This window comes from Protopterus annectens, chromosome 1.part2, assembly GCF_019279795.1.
Source record: "Protopterus annectens isolate FY-2018-M chromosome 1.part2, PAN1.0, whole genome shotgun sequence".
Classification (NCBI taxonomy): domain Eukaryota; kingdom Metazoa; phylum Chordata; order Ceratodontiformes; family Protopteridae; genus Protopterus; species Protopterus annectens.
The window spans coordinates 1,216,616,259-1,216,636,307 of record NC_056727.1 but is presented as its reverse complement, the minus strand read 5'-3'; the positions used below and the strand labels follow the sequence as shown (position 1 = coordinate 1,216,636,307).

At 44.1% G+C, this 20,049-nt stretch overlaps 1 protein-coding gene across 1 annotated transcript in view; it reads left to right on the top strand.

The window, feature by feature from the left end:
- Positions 1–20,049, top strand: part of HNRNPR (heterogeneous nuclear ribonucleoprotein R) — a 1,454,575-nt gene that overhangs the window by 306,571 nt on the left and 1,127,955 nt on the right. The window contains exon 2 of the mRNA XM_044060074.1: positions 19,497–19,665. Coding sequence (XP_043916009.1) covers positions 19,509–19,665 — 157 coding nt within the window. The 5' untranslated portion in view covers positions 19,497–19,508. The remainder of the gene's footprint in view (positions 1–19,496; positions 19,666–20,049) is intronic.

The following is a 20,049-nucleotide window of genomic DNA, read 5'->3' as shown; positions in this document are numbered from 1 at the left end:
GGCAGGTACATTTCCATTTGTGAGGAAACTTCAAGTGGCACCTGAGGTCTACATGGACTCAACACTCCCACCTCTTTGAACATGCCATTCCCTTCATACCATGCCAAAGGAAGGAGATCCTTTGGGTGGATAAAGTCTCTCTCAACCCAGGACTTCCCTTACAACCCCCTCACTCCAGTCAGGGAAATGTACACCGATGCTTCAGACCTTGGTTGGGGAGCTACTTTGGGTAGCTTGAAGGTGCAAGGCACATGGATTGGCTCCTCCAAGAGGGAGCACATCGTCCGAGATATGAGGGCCGCCGTCTTTGCACTGAGGGCCTTTCAAAACATTCTGAAGCATGGCCCCTAGAAGTTCACAGACAACGCTACAGTTTTTTGGTATGTGAACAAACACTGGGGAAGCAAGATTGATCTTGCTGTGCAGACTTGCACTCCAGGCCTGGGAGCTGGTGGTCCAACATGGGAGTCACTATGCAGGTGGCCTGCCTTGTCTCAGCTCAGAACACTCAGACACCATGAGCAGGTCCATGTCACAATCCCATGAATGGATGCTACACAGGGATATGTTTCTGGATATAGTCCACTGGTGGGGTACACCACAAATAGATCTGTTTGCATCCCCTCAACTACCAGAGTTTTTTGTACCAGGGCACCCAGCCCCCTAACGAGGGCGATGGACACCTTCTATGTGTCATGGAAGGGAATGTTTCTCTACACGCTCACACCCCTACCTACTACTACAAAAAGGCCTAAGGAAAATTTAAGGAGGACAAACCAAAAATCTTGTTGGTGACTCCCTTTTGGCCAAGACTGCATTGGTTTCACCTCCTGCATTTAGCCATCGGCAGTCATCATACGTTACATCAGAGTGGACCTACTTGCACAGGGCAAGGGATCCTTGGTCCATCTCCACTTGGAAAGACATGCATCTGGAGCATTTCTCCCCGGGCCTCCGCTGAAAACAGGCTCTGTGGAACCTGGTCAGACTTTCCCGGTCAACAAATGATAAATAAAAAAAAATAAATAAAATGTCTGAGCCTAACCCCGTAGGTGATAAGTTTTGATCCCTTTCAGACACCTTAACACTGAGGAAGTGCTTAATGTCCTGCAGGAGGCCAGGAAGCCCAACGCTAAGAGGTTCCATCTGTCTAAATGGAAAAGGTTTTCTATTTGCCATCTTAAAAGATGTCTAGACCCTTGTCAAGGAGAGATTCCCCTGAATTGTTGCAGGCAGGGCTGGCGTATTCTTCTGTTAAGGCCCACCTTGCCGCTGTTTCTGCTTGTCTGCCTCTTGACCCTCCACTTCAAATGTCATGTGACCTTATTCCTTAAGGGAATATTGCATTTCAAGACACCCAGGAGACCAGTTATACCACCCTGAGACCTGAACTGTGTGTTGGCTCACCATTGCTACATTTGAGCCAGCAGCTACAGCTTCTCTAAGGTACTACACTTGGAAAACTGTCCTTTTGATGGCCCTGACATCGGCTAGGAGAGTGTCTGAGCTCCAGGCCCTCATACTCGCTCCTCCTTGTCTAATCTTCCACAAGGATAGACTAACCTGTCCTACATGCCTCAGGTGGTCAGTGAGTTGTCCCTGAACCAATATATCAACCTCCCCACCTTTTTTCCACAACCCCGGAATGACCATGAGAGTTCTGCATTCCCTTGATCACAGACGGCCGAGATTCTACCTAGACAAGACCAAATCCTTTAGGACATCAGAGCAATAGTTGTCTCTCTTCACCCCAGGGCTGTGGGAAAAGTGTGACAAAGCAGACTATTTCTGCCCGGATTTCAAAGGCCATCTCCTTTTGTTACACCTACCATGGCAAAAACCTGGACTTTAACATCAAAGCCCATTCTACTAGAGCCATGGCTTCATCTAGAGCCTTCTTCAAGGGGCTGGATACTGCTTCTGTTCTAGAAGCAGCTGTCTGGACATCTGTCCATACCATCACCAAACACTACAAACTGGACCACAATTAGGTATGGAGATTCTTAAGAATACTGCAACATGAAAATAGGACATAGAATAGTTGAGTAAAATATTACCGTAACTATGGATGTCCTCCTCTTCCATGTTGCAGTATTCTGGTTAAACAAGGAGAAACTTATTGTCAGCTGCCTTTCGGGTGCCAGGATCCGCCATAACGCACGCACTCTGGTCACTCCACAACAAGTACAAATATGACTGTCATTGTCCATGTTGGTGTGAATGACCTGATACGTACCTCCTTGGACTACATGGAGACGTGGAGGAGCTCTCCGATCTTGTAGCCTAGACAGGTTTAACCCTAGCCCCCAGTAGCATCCTGCCATCACCCAGAGTGTTATCACAGTGCAAGGACAAAATGATTGACTTCAACAATTGGCTAAGCTTCTGGTGTCATTCTAAGGGGATCCAGTATTTGTTTGCCTGGGATGACATGATTGACAGACCACGATCCTTTGCCAGCGATGGCCTGCACCTGTCACCCTTGGGATTCTGGATACTGGTGAAGGCCCTTGCCACCCCTATAGTGCCTTTTTTAGGAAAGGTTCAAATGGCAAATTCACCACCGTAACAGGTACAAGCAAGCAAAATCTGAGGATAATGCTACAAGTCTAAACCTCAAAATGCACTCACTCGAGGCACTCCTTAAAATGGAGAACTTAAACATCTGTGCAGTGACCGAGACCTGGTTCAAAGCTCCAGAGAGCACCCCTGCATTACCAGGTCATAATTTATGTCACACCTTTCGGCCACCTAACCCGGACCGAAGCACTTAAGGTGGAGGCGTGTCCATATTAATTAAGGATATCCACATCTTCAGGCTAGTTGCACAGCATAATGCATCTGAGATTATCCAAGTGCAACTAACTGTGGGCAAGACCGCAATCCAAATTGTAGCTTGCTACAGACCACCCACCATGCCCCAGGATTCCCACTCCTCATTTCTTGATGCACTGGAAAATATTAGGGTACAACCCAACACCCTAATAATGGGCGACTTCAACTACCCCACCTTTAACTGGGAAAACTACTCCTGTACCAACTCTTTTGCTCAATGTTTTCTGGAATTCATAAATTCCAACTCCTTGGATCAGCTTATTCACACCCCCACCAGAGGCAGCAATATCCTAGACCTGGTCATTACCAACATGGGCGACCGGTGTTCCACACCAGAGGTCAGTTCCTCGGTCAGATCCGACCACAAGCTGATCACCTTAGACATCCAAATCCCGCCCCCACCCCTCATGAGGGAAACCACTGTAAAAAAAACTTCTCCAAAGCCAACTTTACACGTGGCAAACTTCATTACACTTACGCAGACGGACAATCGAGGTACGACTGCTGAATCCTACACAAATGCACTTTATAAGCACTTACACGAGTGCATGGATCGTGCTGACCTCCAAAAAAAGGAAGCCAATCTGGTGGTACTCTGCCATAAACTCTACAACAGAAGAAAAAAACTGTTGCAAACGAGAGTAAAATCCCATGACTGGAGGATCTCCCCGGTCAGCCTCAGTAAGAAGGTGAAATCCCTCAAAATCCTCCAAAGCTAATTACGAAAACAAAATTGCCACTGAGACTAAAGACAGCCACAAAGCATTCTATAGCGATGTCAAGAATCTCAATGGCAACACTCAGATCTGCTCTGAGTTAATCACAATGGCACTAAATATACAGAATCAACTGATATTGCCAACATTCTGGCAGGTTCAGTGCTAATTTTACCCCCTCCCCCAGAGGGCCCATCTCTACACTAGAAGAATGCAAAGTTCCTGTAATCATGGCTGCACACGTAAGAAAAACACTTTCCAAAGCCAAGAACACAGCATCCATGGGACCTGACCATATCCCAGGCTGCATTCTGCACAAACTACAGAACAAACTGTCACCCCACCTAAGTACCATGTTCGGTCATAGCCTCACCTCAGGCTTTGTGCCCACTGAATGGTGCACCACAACTGTTATCCCACTCTACAAAGGGGAAGCCATGTTGGACCCCGGGAACTACTGCCCCATTAGCCTGACGAGCCTGGTCTGCAAGGCCATGGAACAAATCATCATGGAACTCAAAAACAAAGACACTGGTAATGTCCAAACTCTGGACCCCACCCAGTTCGGGTTTGTAATAGGCAGATCATGTCTCCTAAACCAGATGGACTTCTTTGAAGCAGTCGCCAAGGCCATAAATGAGGGAAGGTAGTTCATACAGCATGTCTATATCTCGCCAAGGCTTTTGATACCATCCGCCACTCTGGAATTATAGATAAACTCCCTAAACTAGGTATAAATCCCTATGTCACAAGATGGGTTGCAAACTGGCTCACGGACCGAACCCACACTGAAAGTAGCAGACTCCAAGTCCGACTTCAGACAAGTGGAGTACCACAGGGTTTCTGTCCTGGGTCTTCTCCTGTTTGGTATCTATTTCTCTGAAGTACCGGCTAACACAGAAGGTCTTTGGCTAATGAAGTTTGCAGATGACTGCAAACTGGGAGTCATAATCGAAACTCCTAACGATGTGGGCATCCTACAAAAGGGCCTCACTGAGACCAGATGCCTGGTGTCAAAGCCATGGCCTGAAGCCCAATGCCAAAAAGTGCATTGTCATCACCTTTGGTAAAAACTCTGTACCCATGTATTACACATAGGTGGTAGTATACTTAACACTGAAAGTGTGATGAGACCTTGGGACACAGGTGTACAGTAGTGTCTCCTTTGATAATGACATCGCCACAGTGGTCAGGAAATCTTTCTGCATGGCACACCATCACAAAAGGTTTCTCATCCAGAAAAACAGAGGTCCTTATTCCCCTCTATTCATCACTCATTAGACCCATTATAGAGTACAGCGCCCTTTTTGCTATGTACCTCACAAGACCTCTACAACAACTGGAGAGGTCACTGAAATACCTTACAAAGAGGATTACTGGTCTCAGATACCCTACGCTGACCATCTAAAAAAACTCCAGCTTTACTCCGTCGCATATCGTGTACTCAGAGGCGATCTCTGCCAAAAATACAAAGCTACGTCAAATCCAGAGCTTTTGGATATGCTCCACCTAAAGAAATCCCAGTCCCTCCGAACTACACTTTGTAGGGACCTAAACCTTGTCACCACAATAAACAGAAAATGCTGGAGGGATAGATTGCTGTCCCAGAGACTTCCCATACTCTGGAACAAGACTTGCCTGTCTGTCAGTGCTCCTCATTAGCACTCTTCAAGAAAAATTTTGATTGGATGGGAAATTCACCCTGGGGATCACTTCTGTGGCTGTGCTTGACTGGGACACAGGAAAATAATGTTCTTTGGTGGCAAAAGCCAGAGTTCCTTTTTAGCTAGGCTTATATAGGCCCTAGGGCCAATAGCCTAGTACCTACCTGTGAAACCTATACTGTTTCCTTGAAGTTTGTATTTTGGAAAACTATTCTCTTGGTGTTCACCTCTGGTGGACAAGTGTCAAGAGCCGCATGTGCTGTCCTCTCTTCTTCCCTATTTGATATTTTATAAGGGCAGGGTTACTCTTAACCTTTTTTACCCAAAGTTGCTTAGGAGTCTGCCTTGGACCAACTTATTTGTTTGCCTGTTTTTCTTTACAAATTTTTGTAGTACGGGGGAATATTTACTTCATTGTTTGGACATTCATAGATCCACTTTTATATTTTATTTGGATAAAACAAAAGGCTTTAGGAAAACGGAGCAGTTCTGTTTTTCTAAAGGAGGCTGGAAAAGCCAGTGTCTAAAGTGACCTTATCCAGATGGCTTTTTGACTTGACTGTATTCTTTTGTGTGTGTGCTTTGAGTGGAAGAAGCTTACCTGCTAACCCTCAAGGTTATTCTGCTAGCAGTTGCAGCTTCAACTGCTTTTTTTTCTGTAGTGTTTCTGTTGATGTCTGTTGCAGTTACTTGGTCAAACACTTGTCCTTTTATGTCCCATTACAAACTGGATGTACAGTCAAGTTCCTGAGCCTCCTTTGGTTCTACCATTCTGGAAATACTCAACCTGTGGGACAGAGTCCCTAGCCACATATATCTGGGAGTCCCCAGGAGTGAAGTCGGACTGAAAAGACAACAGCATATAGGTAAGTTGTATACTTACCATAATGATAGTTTCATAGTATAGTACTAGGCTATCTGCCCTAGGGCATTTATAAGCCTAGCCAAAGTGTATGTGGCTTTCGCCACCCCATGTAATGATACAAAAGTGTACAATTTAAATTAAATTTTGTTTACTGTGCCTCTAGCAATGACACAGAGATGACCCCCGGGGTAAACCTACGATCACCCATCCATTCGTCCAGATTTCTCTTTAAGAGAGTCAGTGAGGGGCTCTGCCTAACATGGACAGGTATCCTGTTCCAGAGTGCGGGAAGCCTCTGGGTTATGAATCTGTCCCTCCAGCATGTCCTATTCATATTTGTGCTGAGATTTAGATCTTTAGCTCTCGTGGCTCTGATGGATTTGGAATTTTTGAGGTGGAGCATGTCCATTAATTCTGAATTGGACATGGCCTTGTACGTAAGGCACAGATCACCTCTGAGCAGGAGGTATGCTACTGAATAGAGCTGGAGCTTTTTCAGTCTGGCAGCATATGAGATATGCTGGAGACCCTTGATCCTCTAGGTAAGGTACTTTTGGGGTCTCTCCAGCTGCTGCAGGTGCCGGGTGAGGTATATACCAAATGGGGCATTGTACTCAGTCATAGGCCTGATAAGGGAGGAATATAAGGGTACAATGACATCCATTGATCTGGATTTGAATCCCTTCATGATAAGGTAGGCAAGGTAGAAGGTCTTTCTAACCACTTTGGCGACGTGGGTGTCAAATGAGAGGTCACTGTCAACTTGAGTCCCCAGGACTCTGATTACTTTTTCCGTACTTAATGGATTACCACCTATGTGGTAATTTGTGGGTACTTTGTTTTTTCCAAAGGGGATGACTATACATTTTTTGGCATTTCGTTTAAGGCCATGACTCTGGCACCAGTCGTCTGTTTCTGTGAGGTCCTTCTGGAGGATGCATGTGTCAGCTGGTGTGTCGACTATGGCGCCTAGTTTGCAGTAGTCTGCAAACTTTGTCAGCCACAACCCCCGTATGTTTGCCTGCACATCTGAGAAATAAATGCCGAACAAGAGGGGTCCCAAGACAGAGCCCTGTGGGACTCCACTTGTGACTGGCTTAGTCTGACATAGCTCCAGCTATTCTGACTTTGTGGGTTCTGTCCCTTAGCCAGTTTGCAACCCATCTTGTGACAAACTGGTTTACATTTAAGCTGTTGAGCTTGTCTATGATGCCTGAGTGGGGTATTGTCGAAGGCTTTTGCCAGATCCAGGTAGGCTGTATGAACTCTATGCAACACCAAACTGTAGTATGAACTGAAACACCACCAAAAGGAACAACCAGTGAAAATAAAACTTTATTTTCTCTTTCTCTTTAGCGCCTCGGCTCACCAAAAGCCTTCAAGGCTGTATGAACTGCTTTGCCTTCATCGATGGCCGACTGTTTCAAAAAAGTCCGCCAGGTTTAAAAGACAGGATCTGCCTTTTTCAAAGCCGAACTGGGTAGGGTCAATTGTCTGTAGGTCCCCGATGTCTTTGAGTACCATAATGATCCTTTCCATAGCTTTGCAGACCAGGCTGGTCAAGCTTATGGGGCGGTAGTTTCCAGGGTCTATAGAGGTGCCACCTTTGTGGAGTGGGACCACTGTATCTGTAAGCCAGTGTTCAGGGACGTATCCTGTAGCAAGGCTAAGATTAAACAGCGTTTTTATGTGCGGGTTTAGCTCCTCTAGGAGTTCACGTAGCACGCAACCCGGGACACCGTCAGGTCCCATGGATGCTGTATTTTTTTTAGCTTTGCTGAGGGCAGCTCTCACCTGGACATCTGAGATTTCAGGGAGGTTGCATTCAGCTGAGATATTTATTTAATCTTTTGGGGGAGAGGGAGGGGAGAAATTTGCACTGAACCTGTCTGCCAGGATGTTGGGAATATCTGTGGGTTCAGTGTATTTTTTGCTGTTATGAATGAACTCTGCGCATATCTGAGGGTTTCCGCCCAAGTTTCTAACATAACTGAAGAAGGCCTTGTGATCATCTTTAGTGTCCTTAGCGATTTTTCTCTCGAAGTTGGCCTTTGATGATTTTATTAGCGAACGTAGTTTTTTGCTAGTGCTGATCAGGGATGCCTTCCCTTTATGGGATTTTGCTGTCTTGCAGTAGCTTCCTTCTCTTGTTATAAAGTTTGTTTATGGCTGGATAGATGTGTTGTCTGTTTCTATGTGGTTCAGCCATCCCCCTCTCCTCTCCCCTACTAGCTGTCTCTTAAGCCTTTTATATTTATGGTAGATTGGGTAGTTGGGTCTGCTAGCGGTTCCCTTTGGGTCATTGATTGTCCATTTTGTTTCAGAGTTGTGAAGGCCATCCCTTTAGTAAGGGGAAGTGTTCAGGGGCAAACTCTGAGGTGGAGGATAGGGAGAGATGTGTGTTATGAGTAGAGAAGACGAATCTCCTGGATCTAAGTCTCTGAAAAAAGGCTGGCAATTGAATCCAGGTCGAATCTGATGAGACTCTGGTTGAACCGGACAGAAATTGAAAATACAGGTCTATCTTTCTGGTAAATATTTAACTTTAGATTTCAGGGGCGCACAATCCCATTGAACCAAAAGTGACCACAGAGATCAAGCTACCTGTATCTGATGCAACTTTCATTCATCAACTGATGGGTCTCCGATCTGACTCTACTACTTTTACTAGACTCGCGGATGCAACTCTCAAACTCTCCCCTTTACCAATAACACCCCACTCTTCTAGAATACCCCTGATCTCATTTGCCGCTACATGACGCGGATTTCTGCTCTCAAGCTATGGAAGTTAACCAGATATCCTTTTTTGTAAGAATTTTATCACCAGTGTTTCGTTCCTTTTCCTTTTAAAACCCCCTTTATAAAACCTACTTTGAGTCCTCCTATCCAAGATCTTTGAGGATGTCTATCTGATCTGAAGATTGGCCATTCTTCCACTCCAGCCATGCCCCTAAGTCAAACTGTTCTGATCTCTTTGGAGCAGAATGGTTCTTGGAGCCAAAGCATCTGTGCCTGCCAGGGGTGGGGTTGGTATTTACACTGAAGTTATCTGAGCCATCCTTTCATCTCCCTTCTTGAGCCAGGAATCTGCAGGGATCCAGAGTTTGGTGCAGGTAGTTTTGGCATTGGTGTGATCAGTTTTTGCTCCTGGACCTTCTGCCTTTGAGATTGTGAAGAGGGCCTTCTCTGTAGTCACAGTGAGGACATCCTTACTCTCTCAGGAGCTTGTTCTTCCTACATAGAGTTTGAGCTCTGATCCTCTCATGCTTCTTCCACTGGGACAGCCTCCCCAAACTAGCCTTCAGACAGTCCTCATCTGGGACTCGCACCTTCCAGGGCGTTGCTCAGATTTGGCAAGCACAGTTATGTCTTGGCGACAGTTACCCTTCACTCACTGAATTATTTGGTACATTTCATCAGACTGCAAGGGGATTTGACCGTTGAGCTTTTCAAATTTTTTTAGTGTCAGTGTCTGTACAGATCTAGGAAAGTTTCTTCACAACTGACCGCCCTACAATCAGTTTTCAGTGCATCCACGAGGTTCATCTCTTGTACAGCTGAGGGTGCCTTTAGGGTTACAGATTCAGGCATTGTGGGCAGGAGATATGCCTGGATGTGCTTGTGTGATATTTGCTGAGCCCTTCAAGTTAGTCAGTGCTCCTTTTGATGGCTCATCTTTGTTCAGTCCCAAAGTTAAGGAAATGCTCTCCAGAAGTGAACAAGACAAAGACCCTGTCTGAATCCATTTTTCTGTCCTTCAGAGATGCTTCTTTATGAGTCTGTGAGGTGGTAAAAAGATATGGTTTCCCCAGTCCCATGGGCCTTTTCCAGGAATCACGAGAGGATAGAGCTCCCTCGTCTGCCACAGAAAGAACAAATGGAAGACTCTGTCCTCATGGCAGAGGTGGCTGTCCGAATCCAGACTTCAGAGATATACCCTCTTTGACAAACTCAATGCTTGAAGGGTTAGCGGTCTTGCTGCACTCTGGAAGAGGTCTGGGGTGCCTTTCTCTGCACCTAGAAGCCTGGGTATCCATCCCACAAGACACGTGGGTGAAGGAAAATGTATCCAGAGGTTATTCCATACCATTTCCTCAAATTCCTCCAGCAAAAAAAACACTGCTCCAACCAATCGGAGGGATGCAGCAGCCTTGGCAATAGAAAAGCTGCTAGACGGTCATCCATAAAGCCCCCCTCCAGACCAACAAGGGTTCCATTTTTAATGATGGGGTGAGTTATTCTACTATTAAAGTTCAACTAGCGGCCATTTCAGATTTTCACTCTGGAGACTTTTTTCCCTGGCTTCATCAAGATTGTGCAGGAGCTTCCTTAACGGTACCATTTTATTTATGTCCCCAGTTACAGATCCTGTCCTTCCTTGGGATTTGACTGTTGTGCTCTGGGCTCTTACCAAACGTCCACTTCAGCCTGTAGCTAAGATTGAGCTTAACTCATTGCATCCAAGTGATGCTTCCAGGTACATCAGCGGTTAACTCCTACTGATGCCTCTAGGCATTAAATATTGCTTTCATGTTTGCATCAATAATTCCAAAACTATGCTACGTACAAGGTTTGAAAAGATTTTGTTAAAGCTCGCACAATGGCAAACTCAACTGCATTAATATTTGACCTGTCTAGTGCAGGTAAATAGATGTTAACTATTTTATGATTAATTTGCATAGATATAATTTTCACATTTTTCTAAATATCTCAAGCATGCAACACAGAAAACTCTATCCTCATATGAAAGCTGTCGACTACATGAATAAAATGTTGCTGACATTGTAACTTGTTTGCTGAGATATTGTAAGTTGTTTATTAAATACTACAAATGTAATAGTTATTGTATTTACTGTGACTGACTTAGAAAATTTGGTTTAAGCTCTAGAACCTAAAGAATACTACCATAATAGTTTATGCTAAAAAGTTTGCCATTTGTACTTCTTTCATAACCCCTATGGTTCTGGAGATATGAACATTTATTTGAAATGTGAGGACCTATTTTGATTCTGTCAAAAGGCTTTGGGCTCTAGCCATTGGAAGTTACAGTACAAACTGCATGAGTTCTATTGGAGTGAATGGGTTAAGTTCTCGTCCTAGAAAATAATTTTTCTGGTTACTATAACTTCTGCTAGACATGTACAAGAATTCCAAGCCCGATCTGCGTTCTTTTTCTTCCATAAGAACAGGGTCAGTTATGTGCACCCATCTTTTTTTACCTAAGGTGGCTTCCGAATCCACCTTAAATCAGGTCATCAATCTATACGTGTTTTCTGAACATTTCAAAAAAGAATACATGCTGCATCTTTTGGATGTACATGGGCAGCTTAGATTTTATCTGCACATAACGCAAGATTTCAGGAAGTCTGTCCAATTGTTTGTATCCTTCTCCGAGAACAAGTTGAGTAAAGCAATTTCCAAAGTGACCCTGTCTAAATGATTGATTGTATATCTTTTTGCTTATAAAGAAAGAGGGTTAGATTTACCCAAGCTTCACAAAGCATGTTACCACTAGGTCTGTAGCCACCTCACCTGCCTTTTGGTCTAGTGTCCATAGTTATTTGTACAGCTGCTACTTGGTCCAGTGCTTATTCCTTTATTGCTCATTACAAGTTAGACTTACTGTTTAGAAATAGGGCAGTATTTGGCTCCGCTGTACTCTGGAATATCCTTCCATGAGGACCACCCAAGGTTCATCTAGCTGGGGACCCTATCCCCTCAGTTGAATGAATGAAAAAAATGACATTTCATGCATCATTATGGTGAGTACTTAACTTTTGTATATGTGTTATCCATTTTCATTCTTCCTCAACTTCCCATCTTCCAACCCCATCCATCTGTTCCTAGTGAGGCCTGGGATTTGTCCTTTTTGGAACTGATCTGTTCCTGTTTTGACTGCCAGCTTTTCTGTAGGTCTTTATCTTTTGTTCACGTGTACATGATGCCATATTATTATCTTGATTTTAAGATATTCCAGGAGATTGGAGCATTATGGGTAAAGGGGAGGGTCTTGAGCGATCTGTGAGTCTAGTAAAAGCTGCAGAGTCTGACCTGAGGCTGGATCTGAGACCTCTCAGTTGAATGAAAATAGACAACACAGCTACATTGTTATGGTGAGTACTTGACTTGTTTTTCTTCCGTGACTATTCATCTATGGGAGTATCTCCTTCTCTGTACGAATTTTTGCAGACTGCTTTAATTCTTTGGATATGTAAGACTGCAGTCATGATGACCAGCTCTAGTTCAGAGCGTCAGTAATTTGGGGAGTGTTTCAGAGAGAATCCTGCCATAAGGGTATACTTGGGATTGTGTTGTAGTTGGTTTTTGATTGCTATATTTGGTAAAGTTGTACTTTGCTCCGTGTTAAAGCTGTGTGAGAAGGTTCATCTTCCTTCTTTGAGATTAGACGTGATGGGCCTAGAGTTTTTATGTAGTAGTCTAGTTTTTAGTTCTCTCTGCTTCAGTACAGGCTAGTGGAGATGTGAAAAAGGGCCCTTTACATATAGGTAAAAGGAGAGGCCTGAAGCTTGAGAAGTTTGTGTGTTTGTTTGTGTTTGTTTGTGTTTGTTTGTGTTTGTTTGTGTTTGTTTGTGTGTGTGTTTGTGTGTGTTTTTGTGTGTTTGTTTGTGTGTGTTTGTGTGTGTGTTTGTGTGTGTTTGTGTGTGTTTATGTGTGTGTTTGTGTGTGTGTTTTTGTGTGTGTTTGTGTGTGTGTTTGTGTGTGTGTTTGTGTGTTTGTGTGTGTTTGTGTGTGTTTGTGTGTGTGTTTGTGTGTGTGTTTATGTGTGTGTTTGTGTGTGTTTATGTGTGTGCTTATTTGTGTGTGTGTGTGTGTGTGTGTGTGTGTTTGTGTGTGTGTTTGTGTGTGTGTTTGTGTGTGTGTTTGTGTGTGTGTGTGTGTGTGTGTGTGTGTGTGTGTGTGTGTTTGTACGCGCTCTGCTTAGGTTTCACCAGTTTACTCCTGTTTGTTGATGAAAGCAGAACTTGTAGATGTACTGTTTTAGAACTGAAACTTTCCTTGCAGAAGAGACCATTGCACACACACAAAATTCCCTTTTTTTGCAGTGTGATGGTTCTAGTTTGTGTCCATACTCAAAAGGTAGCACACTTGCCTTTGCTACAGAAGGTTGTTGATTATCTTTGTGTTTCACTGTTGCAGTCATTACATTTGGGTAATCTGCTGGCAGGTTGCCCTCAGTCGGCCTGATTAACAAAGTCTTGGGTCCTGCGTCGGTTGCTGTCCCTTCTTCCATGACGTCGGGTAGTCAGGGGTATAAAACATGCAGCCTACGCCATTGTCAGTCTTTCTTGCTGTGCGGTTCCCGAAGCAGTTTGCAAGTGCCGGTTGGCAGACTCCTGAAATTTTCATTTTAGAGTTTCAGAACCGAAGTCTTCAACTTAAAGTACCCCGTTGGGAAAACTTTTTCTTGCTCCTTACTGATGTCAGTAAAAGTTAATAATTGTAATACTTGTGGAAAGCAAATAACTCATAAAGATATTCATTCGTACTGTATTCCTTGCTTTTAGGCCCTGACAATGACATACCTTGCTGTCAGTTTTGTGCTTTATTTAATCAGCGCACTATCCGTCGTTGATACATTTTTGCCTCTAAATATTTTGGTTCTCTGTTTAATTATCCAGAAATGTCTGTTAGCCATCCGACTACCGGGATTCTGAAAAAAATGCAAAGATAAAGACCGAGGCCACTGAGGTCCAAAACTGCCAATGACACGTCTCCTAAGCCAGTCGCCAGTTCGCCGGTACTCTGTGAGGTGCTTTTGCATCCCCTGATACCTGCTACTTCTGATTCACAGGCCTCTACTGAGACCCATTCAGAGTCGGGTATGTCACGAGATGCTTCACCTTTGGAACCCACGGATGTCTCTACCTTGGGTGGGTCTGGAGCAGCTGTGCAGGCAATGGCTTCTGAGGGTGTATTCAGGCCTACAGACTTGCATATTAAATCGACACCACCTTCATTACTAAGGCCAAAATCTTGATTTAGGTTTAAAAAAAGTTGCCCAGGCCACATGTACAAGCCCTTAAACCTAAAAAAACAAATTATCAAAATGGCTGAAGATCTAATTACTCTAATCAGGGGTAATCAACACCCCCCCCTCCCCAGAGGCCTAGGGCTGAGCTTGATTATGAAACTTCTGATCAGGATTCTGTTTCTTCTGACTCTAATAACCTGGATTTGTCCATACCGACTTATGAGGATTCTGATGCAGAGGATTCCATTCCCTCTGCTTCCCCTCCTGAGGATTTTTCTTTTGGGGAAACTTTACATACTTTTAAGGGAGCATTTCCACTGGGAAAGTCAGGAATTTTCTGATTCAAAAAAGAGGCTTCGGGATTTCCTTCTACCTCACCATAGGCCTTTGGCTATACCCCCTGTACTAGACATTGTTGTGTTCCCGGAATCCAGTTTGGTCCCTGATTCCCTGCCTCCGGCTCCTAGTAAACCTGACTGATATTACAGGGTTCCTGAGTCACAAGTTCCTTTTCAGAATCCTGTTTCAGATCCAGAAACCATTTCTCTAAGGGCATTAAGGCTTCTACTGCTAAAATCCTACCCCTTCTGATAGACTCCAGGGCGCTGGATAGATGGGGTAAAAAGGTTTATACTTCTGCAACCTTGGCAATCAGCTTTAAACTGCCAATTTCATGTGTTAAAATATCAGCAACATATTATTGGACTGCTTAAACAGGAAATGATGATTCCTGACTGGAAAATAAAGATGTACAGGATTTAATGTATTCTGCTGAACAAGTTGTAAAGCATACTTTGCAATGTGGTTTTGATTATTTAGAGACCTCCTGCAAGACTGCTGTTACTGGATCTGTGCTTAGAAGGCATGCTTGGCTTAAGGAGCAATCTTTGCCTGATCATGTTAAAGCTAAATTGTTGGATGCTCCTTTAAATCAGGACCGCCTGTTTGGCAATAAGGCTGAAGAAGTTCTAAAAAAGATGGAAGATGAAGCTAAATCTGTGCAAACTGTTAAAGATTTCTTACAAGTGCAACCTCCAAGATTTAGTAGGCATTGGCCTAAGAAGAATTGGTCTTTTCCCGCCCCTTCCAGATCCCCTCAAGCCGAACCCAGACACAGCAAAACCCCCAGGTTTCAGTCCCAGGGGACTCTTAGAACTAAGCAGTGGGGGGCCTCCACTTCCAGATCTGGAAATAACAAGACCCCCCCCCCCCATGGTAAACGGCCTCAATGACTTCTTTTTAAATTTGCCAAGCACTTACCTTTTAACCGCCCCTTTGGTGGGAAAGATTGCTCTTCATGCAAAGAACTGGGTACTAATAACACAGGACAAATGGGTTTTAAATAGTGTCCCAGGGATACAGATTTCATTTCCGCACGTTGCCAACACCAAACAGGTGGCCAGACCTGCCCCCAAATCAGTGGACAGAGGCTCAAAAACAAGTACTTTCACTTGTAAGCATGGGGGCTATTCAACCAGTAACAGAAGAGGAAAAGGGACAAGGTTTCTATTCTAGGTTTTTTTTGGTACCCAGAAAAGACCCACCATGGCATCCAATCCTGGACCTGTCTACTCTGAACAACTTTCTGGAGATTCCAAAATTCAAGATGCTGACTCTTCACCAATTACTTCCTATGCTAGGCAAAGATGCCTGGTTGGCAACTCTAGATTTAAAAGAAGCATACCTGCACATCCCAATCAGGGAATCTTGCAGAATATACCTACACTTCAAAGCAGGCTACTTGCATTATCAGTTCTCTGCACTGCCCTTTGGCTTGTCTACTGCACCTAGGGTATTCGCAAAGTGCCTGGCTCCAGTTATTGCCTTTTGCAGGCAGAGGAATATTCATATATATCCATACCTGGACAATTGTCTAATTCAGGCAGAAAACCGGGCCATACTTATAAATTATCTGATGTTTGTAAAAAGGATTCTAACTTGTCTGGGGTACACCATAAACAAAAAAATCACAACTGGTACCCTCTCAACAGATTACATTCCTGGGTGCAAGCTTGAGTACAACTGCCCAGATGGCTTTCCTCACACCAGAGTAGCAAATTCATTTGGTAATTTACTTTCAAACAAGTGGCCACAAAACCCTGCTATCTGCAAGACAAATACTGCAAGCCTTGGGGTTCATGGCCTCCTGCATTCTTCTAATTCCATATGTAAGACTGCATATGAAGAAACTACAGTGGCATTTAAAAAGTCTATGGGAGTCAACATTGTCACAACCTAGAAACAATGATTCCTATCATACCTTGCCTACGGCTGTAGTTCCTATGATGGGCAGAGGCCTGCCACCAAAACAAGGGACTGCCATTTACACTACCCCCTGCCGCCCAAGATGCATCAGGCTATGCACGGGGGGCTCACCTGACAGGGAAGTGCATTCAGGGCAAATGGAACCCAAATGAAATGCACCTACATATCGATCAAAAAGAAATGTTAACTGTACAGGATGCTCTGACAGCCTTCAAGGACTACCTTCTTCCTGGACAACTAATTGTAAAGACTGGCAACACCACAGTTGTGGTACATAAGAAGGGGGGTACACATTCCTACCCCCTCTGCAGACTAGCCATGGCATTGTGGAACACAGCCTTGAGCTACCAAGGGCACCTACAAGCTCAATTCCTGACAGGAAGGTTGAATACACTGGCAGACGGACTAAGCAGAAAACACATGGACCCACACGAGTGGAAACTGGAACTACAGATTTTCAACATGTTGACAAGCAAACGGGGGAGCCCAGACATCTATTTGCCTTCCCCCCAGAACTACCAGTTGGACAAGTTTTACACAAGGACTCCCCACAAGCAAGCCTGGAAAGTGGATGTTCTGTCCTTCAGCTGGAAAAACCTATCACTCTACGCCTTTCCCTCTGCCTCTGTTCTCCAAAGTTCTGCTAAAAATCAAACGGGACAAACAAAGGATGATTTTGATTGCTCCATACTGGCTGTGCCAACACTGGTACCCACTCCTGCTCAGTGTGCCGCAAATATCTCCATGGCACTTGCCTCAGACCCCTTCCCTTCTGTCTCAGCAGGAGAACCAATTTCTGCATCCTCAGCTTCTGACATTGAACCTTGCAGCCTGGCTAATCACTTAAATTCACCCTTATCCTTCAGCATACCTGTGATGGATGTCATTTTGGAGGCGAGAAGACCTAGTACTAGAAAATCTTATGCTGACAAATGGAAAAGATTCTGTGCCTGTATCCAGTCTTTAGGGATGAGCACAGCAGCACCCAATTTACCTCAGATATTGCAAAACTTAACTGAGATGCTTCACAAGGGCCTGTTTTTAATCTATTAAAATCCACGCCTCGGCTATTTCAGCTCACTATAACACAGAACCACCCCTCTTCTCTCATCCTTTGCTCAAGCAGTATCTCAGAGGGGCAAAGAACCTGAGACCACTGAGGAGAGCTCCTACCCCTGCCTGTGACCTTAACTTTGTTTTGGAGAAGCTCACTCTGCCTCCTTTCGAGACGGCTGCTACTGCAGACTTAAAATTTATTTTTTGGAAAACAACCTTCCTTTTAACAATCACTTCAGCTAGAAGGATATATCTGAATTACAGGCCCTTATGGCAGTGGAGCCTTTCATCATTTTTCATGCGGACAGGGTCTCTCTCAGGACCAATCCATCCTTCATGCCCAAGGTGGTTTCCAGTGTGGCTCTTAATCAGTCCATTCATTTGCCAACCTTCTTTCCCAATCCACAGAACAAAGGGTAACGGCTTCTACATTCCTTGGATGTGCACAGACAACTTGGATTCTACTTGGACAGGACTAAATCTCGAAGAAAATCTGAACAATTGCTGGTAGCATTTGCTGCAGGGGTAGAGGGAAAGGCTATTTAAAAACAAACCATTTCTAAATGGATAAGCCATTGCATTAATTTCTGCTATAAGCACCATGGAAAACCTATCCCCCAGGGGATCAGATCTCACTCCACCAGGGCTGCATTTTCTGCAGCCTTTCTCAGAGGTGTTCCTACCAGGGATATTCTAGAAGCTGCTACCTGGAGTGTTCTGTACTTTCACCAAGCATTATCATTTACCAATTTTTCTCTAAATCCATAGCTGGCTTTGCCACTGCTGTCTTGTAGGGCCTTATAGCTGGCCCTAATGCTATATAAACTCCTCCTCCCAACCATAGCTTTGTGAATCTACCCAAATGTAATGACTGCAACAGTGAAACATGAAGAACATAGTACAGTTGTGTACACTTGCCATAACTGTAGATGTTAGTGTATTCACTGTTGCAGTCCTGGTTACCCTCCCTCCAGCCCCCTGCTTTTCTTTGGCAATGCCTCTACTTTCCTTTACTATGCTTAAGACTTTTTGGTGCATTTCCTTTTGGTTCGAGGTATATCTTTGTGTTTTTAATTTTATTTGCTCCCCGTTAGGGGGGGCACCTGATATCTGGGGCAAGAAAAACTGACATAATGGCATCTACTACATGTTTTATACCCCTGACGACCTGACGTCATGGAAGAAAAGACAGCAACTGGCGCAGGACCCAAGACTTGGATAATCAGGCCGACTGAGGGCAACCTGCCAGCAGATTACCCAAATGTAATGACTGCAACAGTGAATACACTCTAACATCTACATTTATGGTAAGTGTACTGTTCTTTTCCTGTTCCTGTTGACTGGATTAGTTTTTAAATTACTGATATTGCATTGCAGCATTAGGGGGTACGAAAAGAGGCTGCTAGCATAGTGGAACTAACGTGGTCAGCAAAAAAAAAAAAGATAAACTGGAGTAGTTTTAAAATCAGTGACCTTCCTTAAGTGTTTTTACCCTAGAGTCCCCCTCTTGTGCCTCCCTTTCATGCTATTTAGTTTATCTCCTGTTGTGTAGGGCTGCTCTTGTAGTTTTTTACATTAATGTCCCTTATAGTATTCTCCAAGCTGGGAGCACACCTCTGGCAGGTAGGAAGTAGAGGTTTGGTGGAGTGGAGCAGCCGGCACAGTCACCTGTGTTCTGTATGGCAGGGGGGTTTCTTCATATGCTCTAAATGGGAGGAGCTACCCATGTTCATTAACTCTGGTCCCTCCCTTAATTCAAAGAATGCTGATTGCTACCTGAATCATGATTACAGTACTGTTCAAGTCACCAGGGGCATGTCTGTTCATGGGCATAAACTTGTTTTTTTCCTGTAGTGAGAAAGCTGTACGAAAGCCACTCCTTCCTATGCTCTTCCAGCAACCAAGTTACTAGACAAGTTCAGGTTAACTAGGTAATAGTCTTGGCTCCGTCTCTCATCGTTTCAATTGAAAATCACTTCTAATTCTACCCAACTAGGATAAAATAATCTTTACAGTGGATGAAGGATGAATGTAAAGGCTACATTGTTTTATTATTTGGAAAAGTGATGGACTCTTTTTACAAAGATGCTTCTTTCTTACAGCTGCTGAGCAGGATGGCTGCTGAGGTGAATGGAACAGAGCCTCAGTCTAGGGATGAGGAAGAGCCCATGGATACTTCAAGTGGTACTCATACTGAACACTACGACAAACTAATAGAAGCTGGACTCCCTCAGAAAGTGGCTGAAAGGCTTGATGAAATATTTCAGACAGGTAATACATTGGAACAGTTGAGAGCATTGTTTAAAAGTGTCATCCTGGTGAGCATTTTATTTGTAATGTAGGTAAATCAGAAGGGAAAACGTTTTGGAAGCTTTGCTGATAGGCATAAATCGAGGGCATATGCGGTTGTTTCTCTAAGTGCCATGACTTTTTACTTCAGTCAGAAAGTTATTGTCATATTAAAAGGTTCTAGAAATTCCAGGTGATTCTTGCTTTGAATTGTACTGCAAGTTTCTGTAGATTGTAGTTTTGTGTGTGTTTCTGTCCTGGTTGAAGTTCTAAAATATTTTGCTAAACCTTACAAGAAACTTGGGTGTCTGTCTGCATGGGGATTTGGCTCATTCCTTGCACTAGTCACTGGTATTTTTTCTCTGA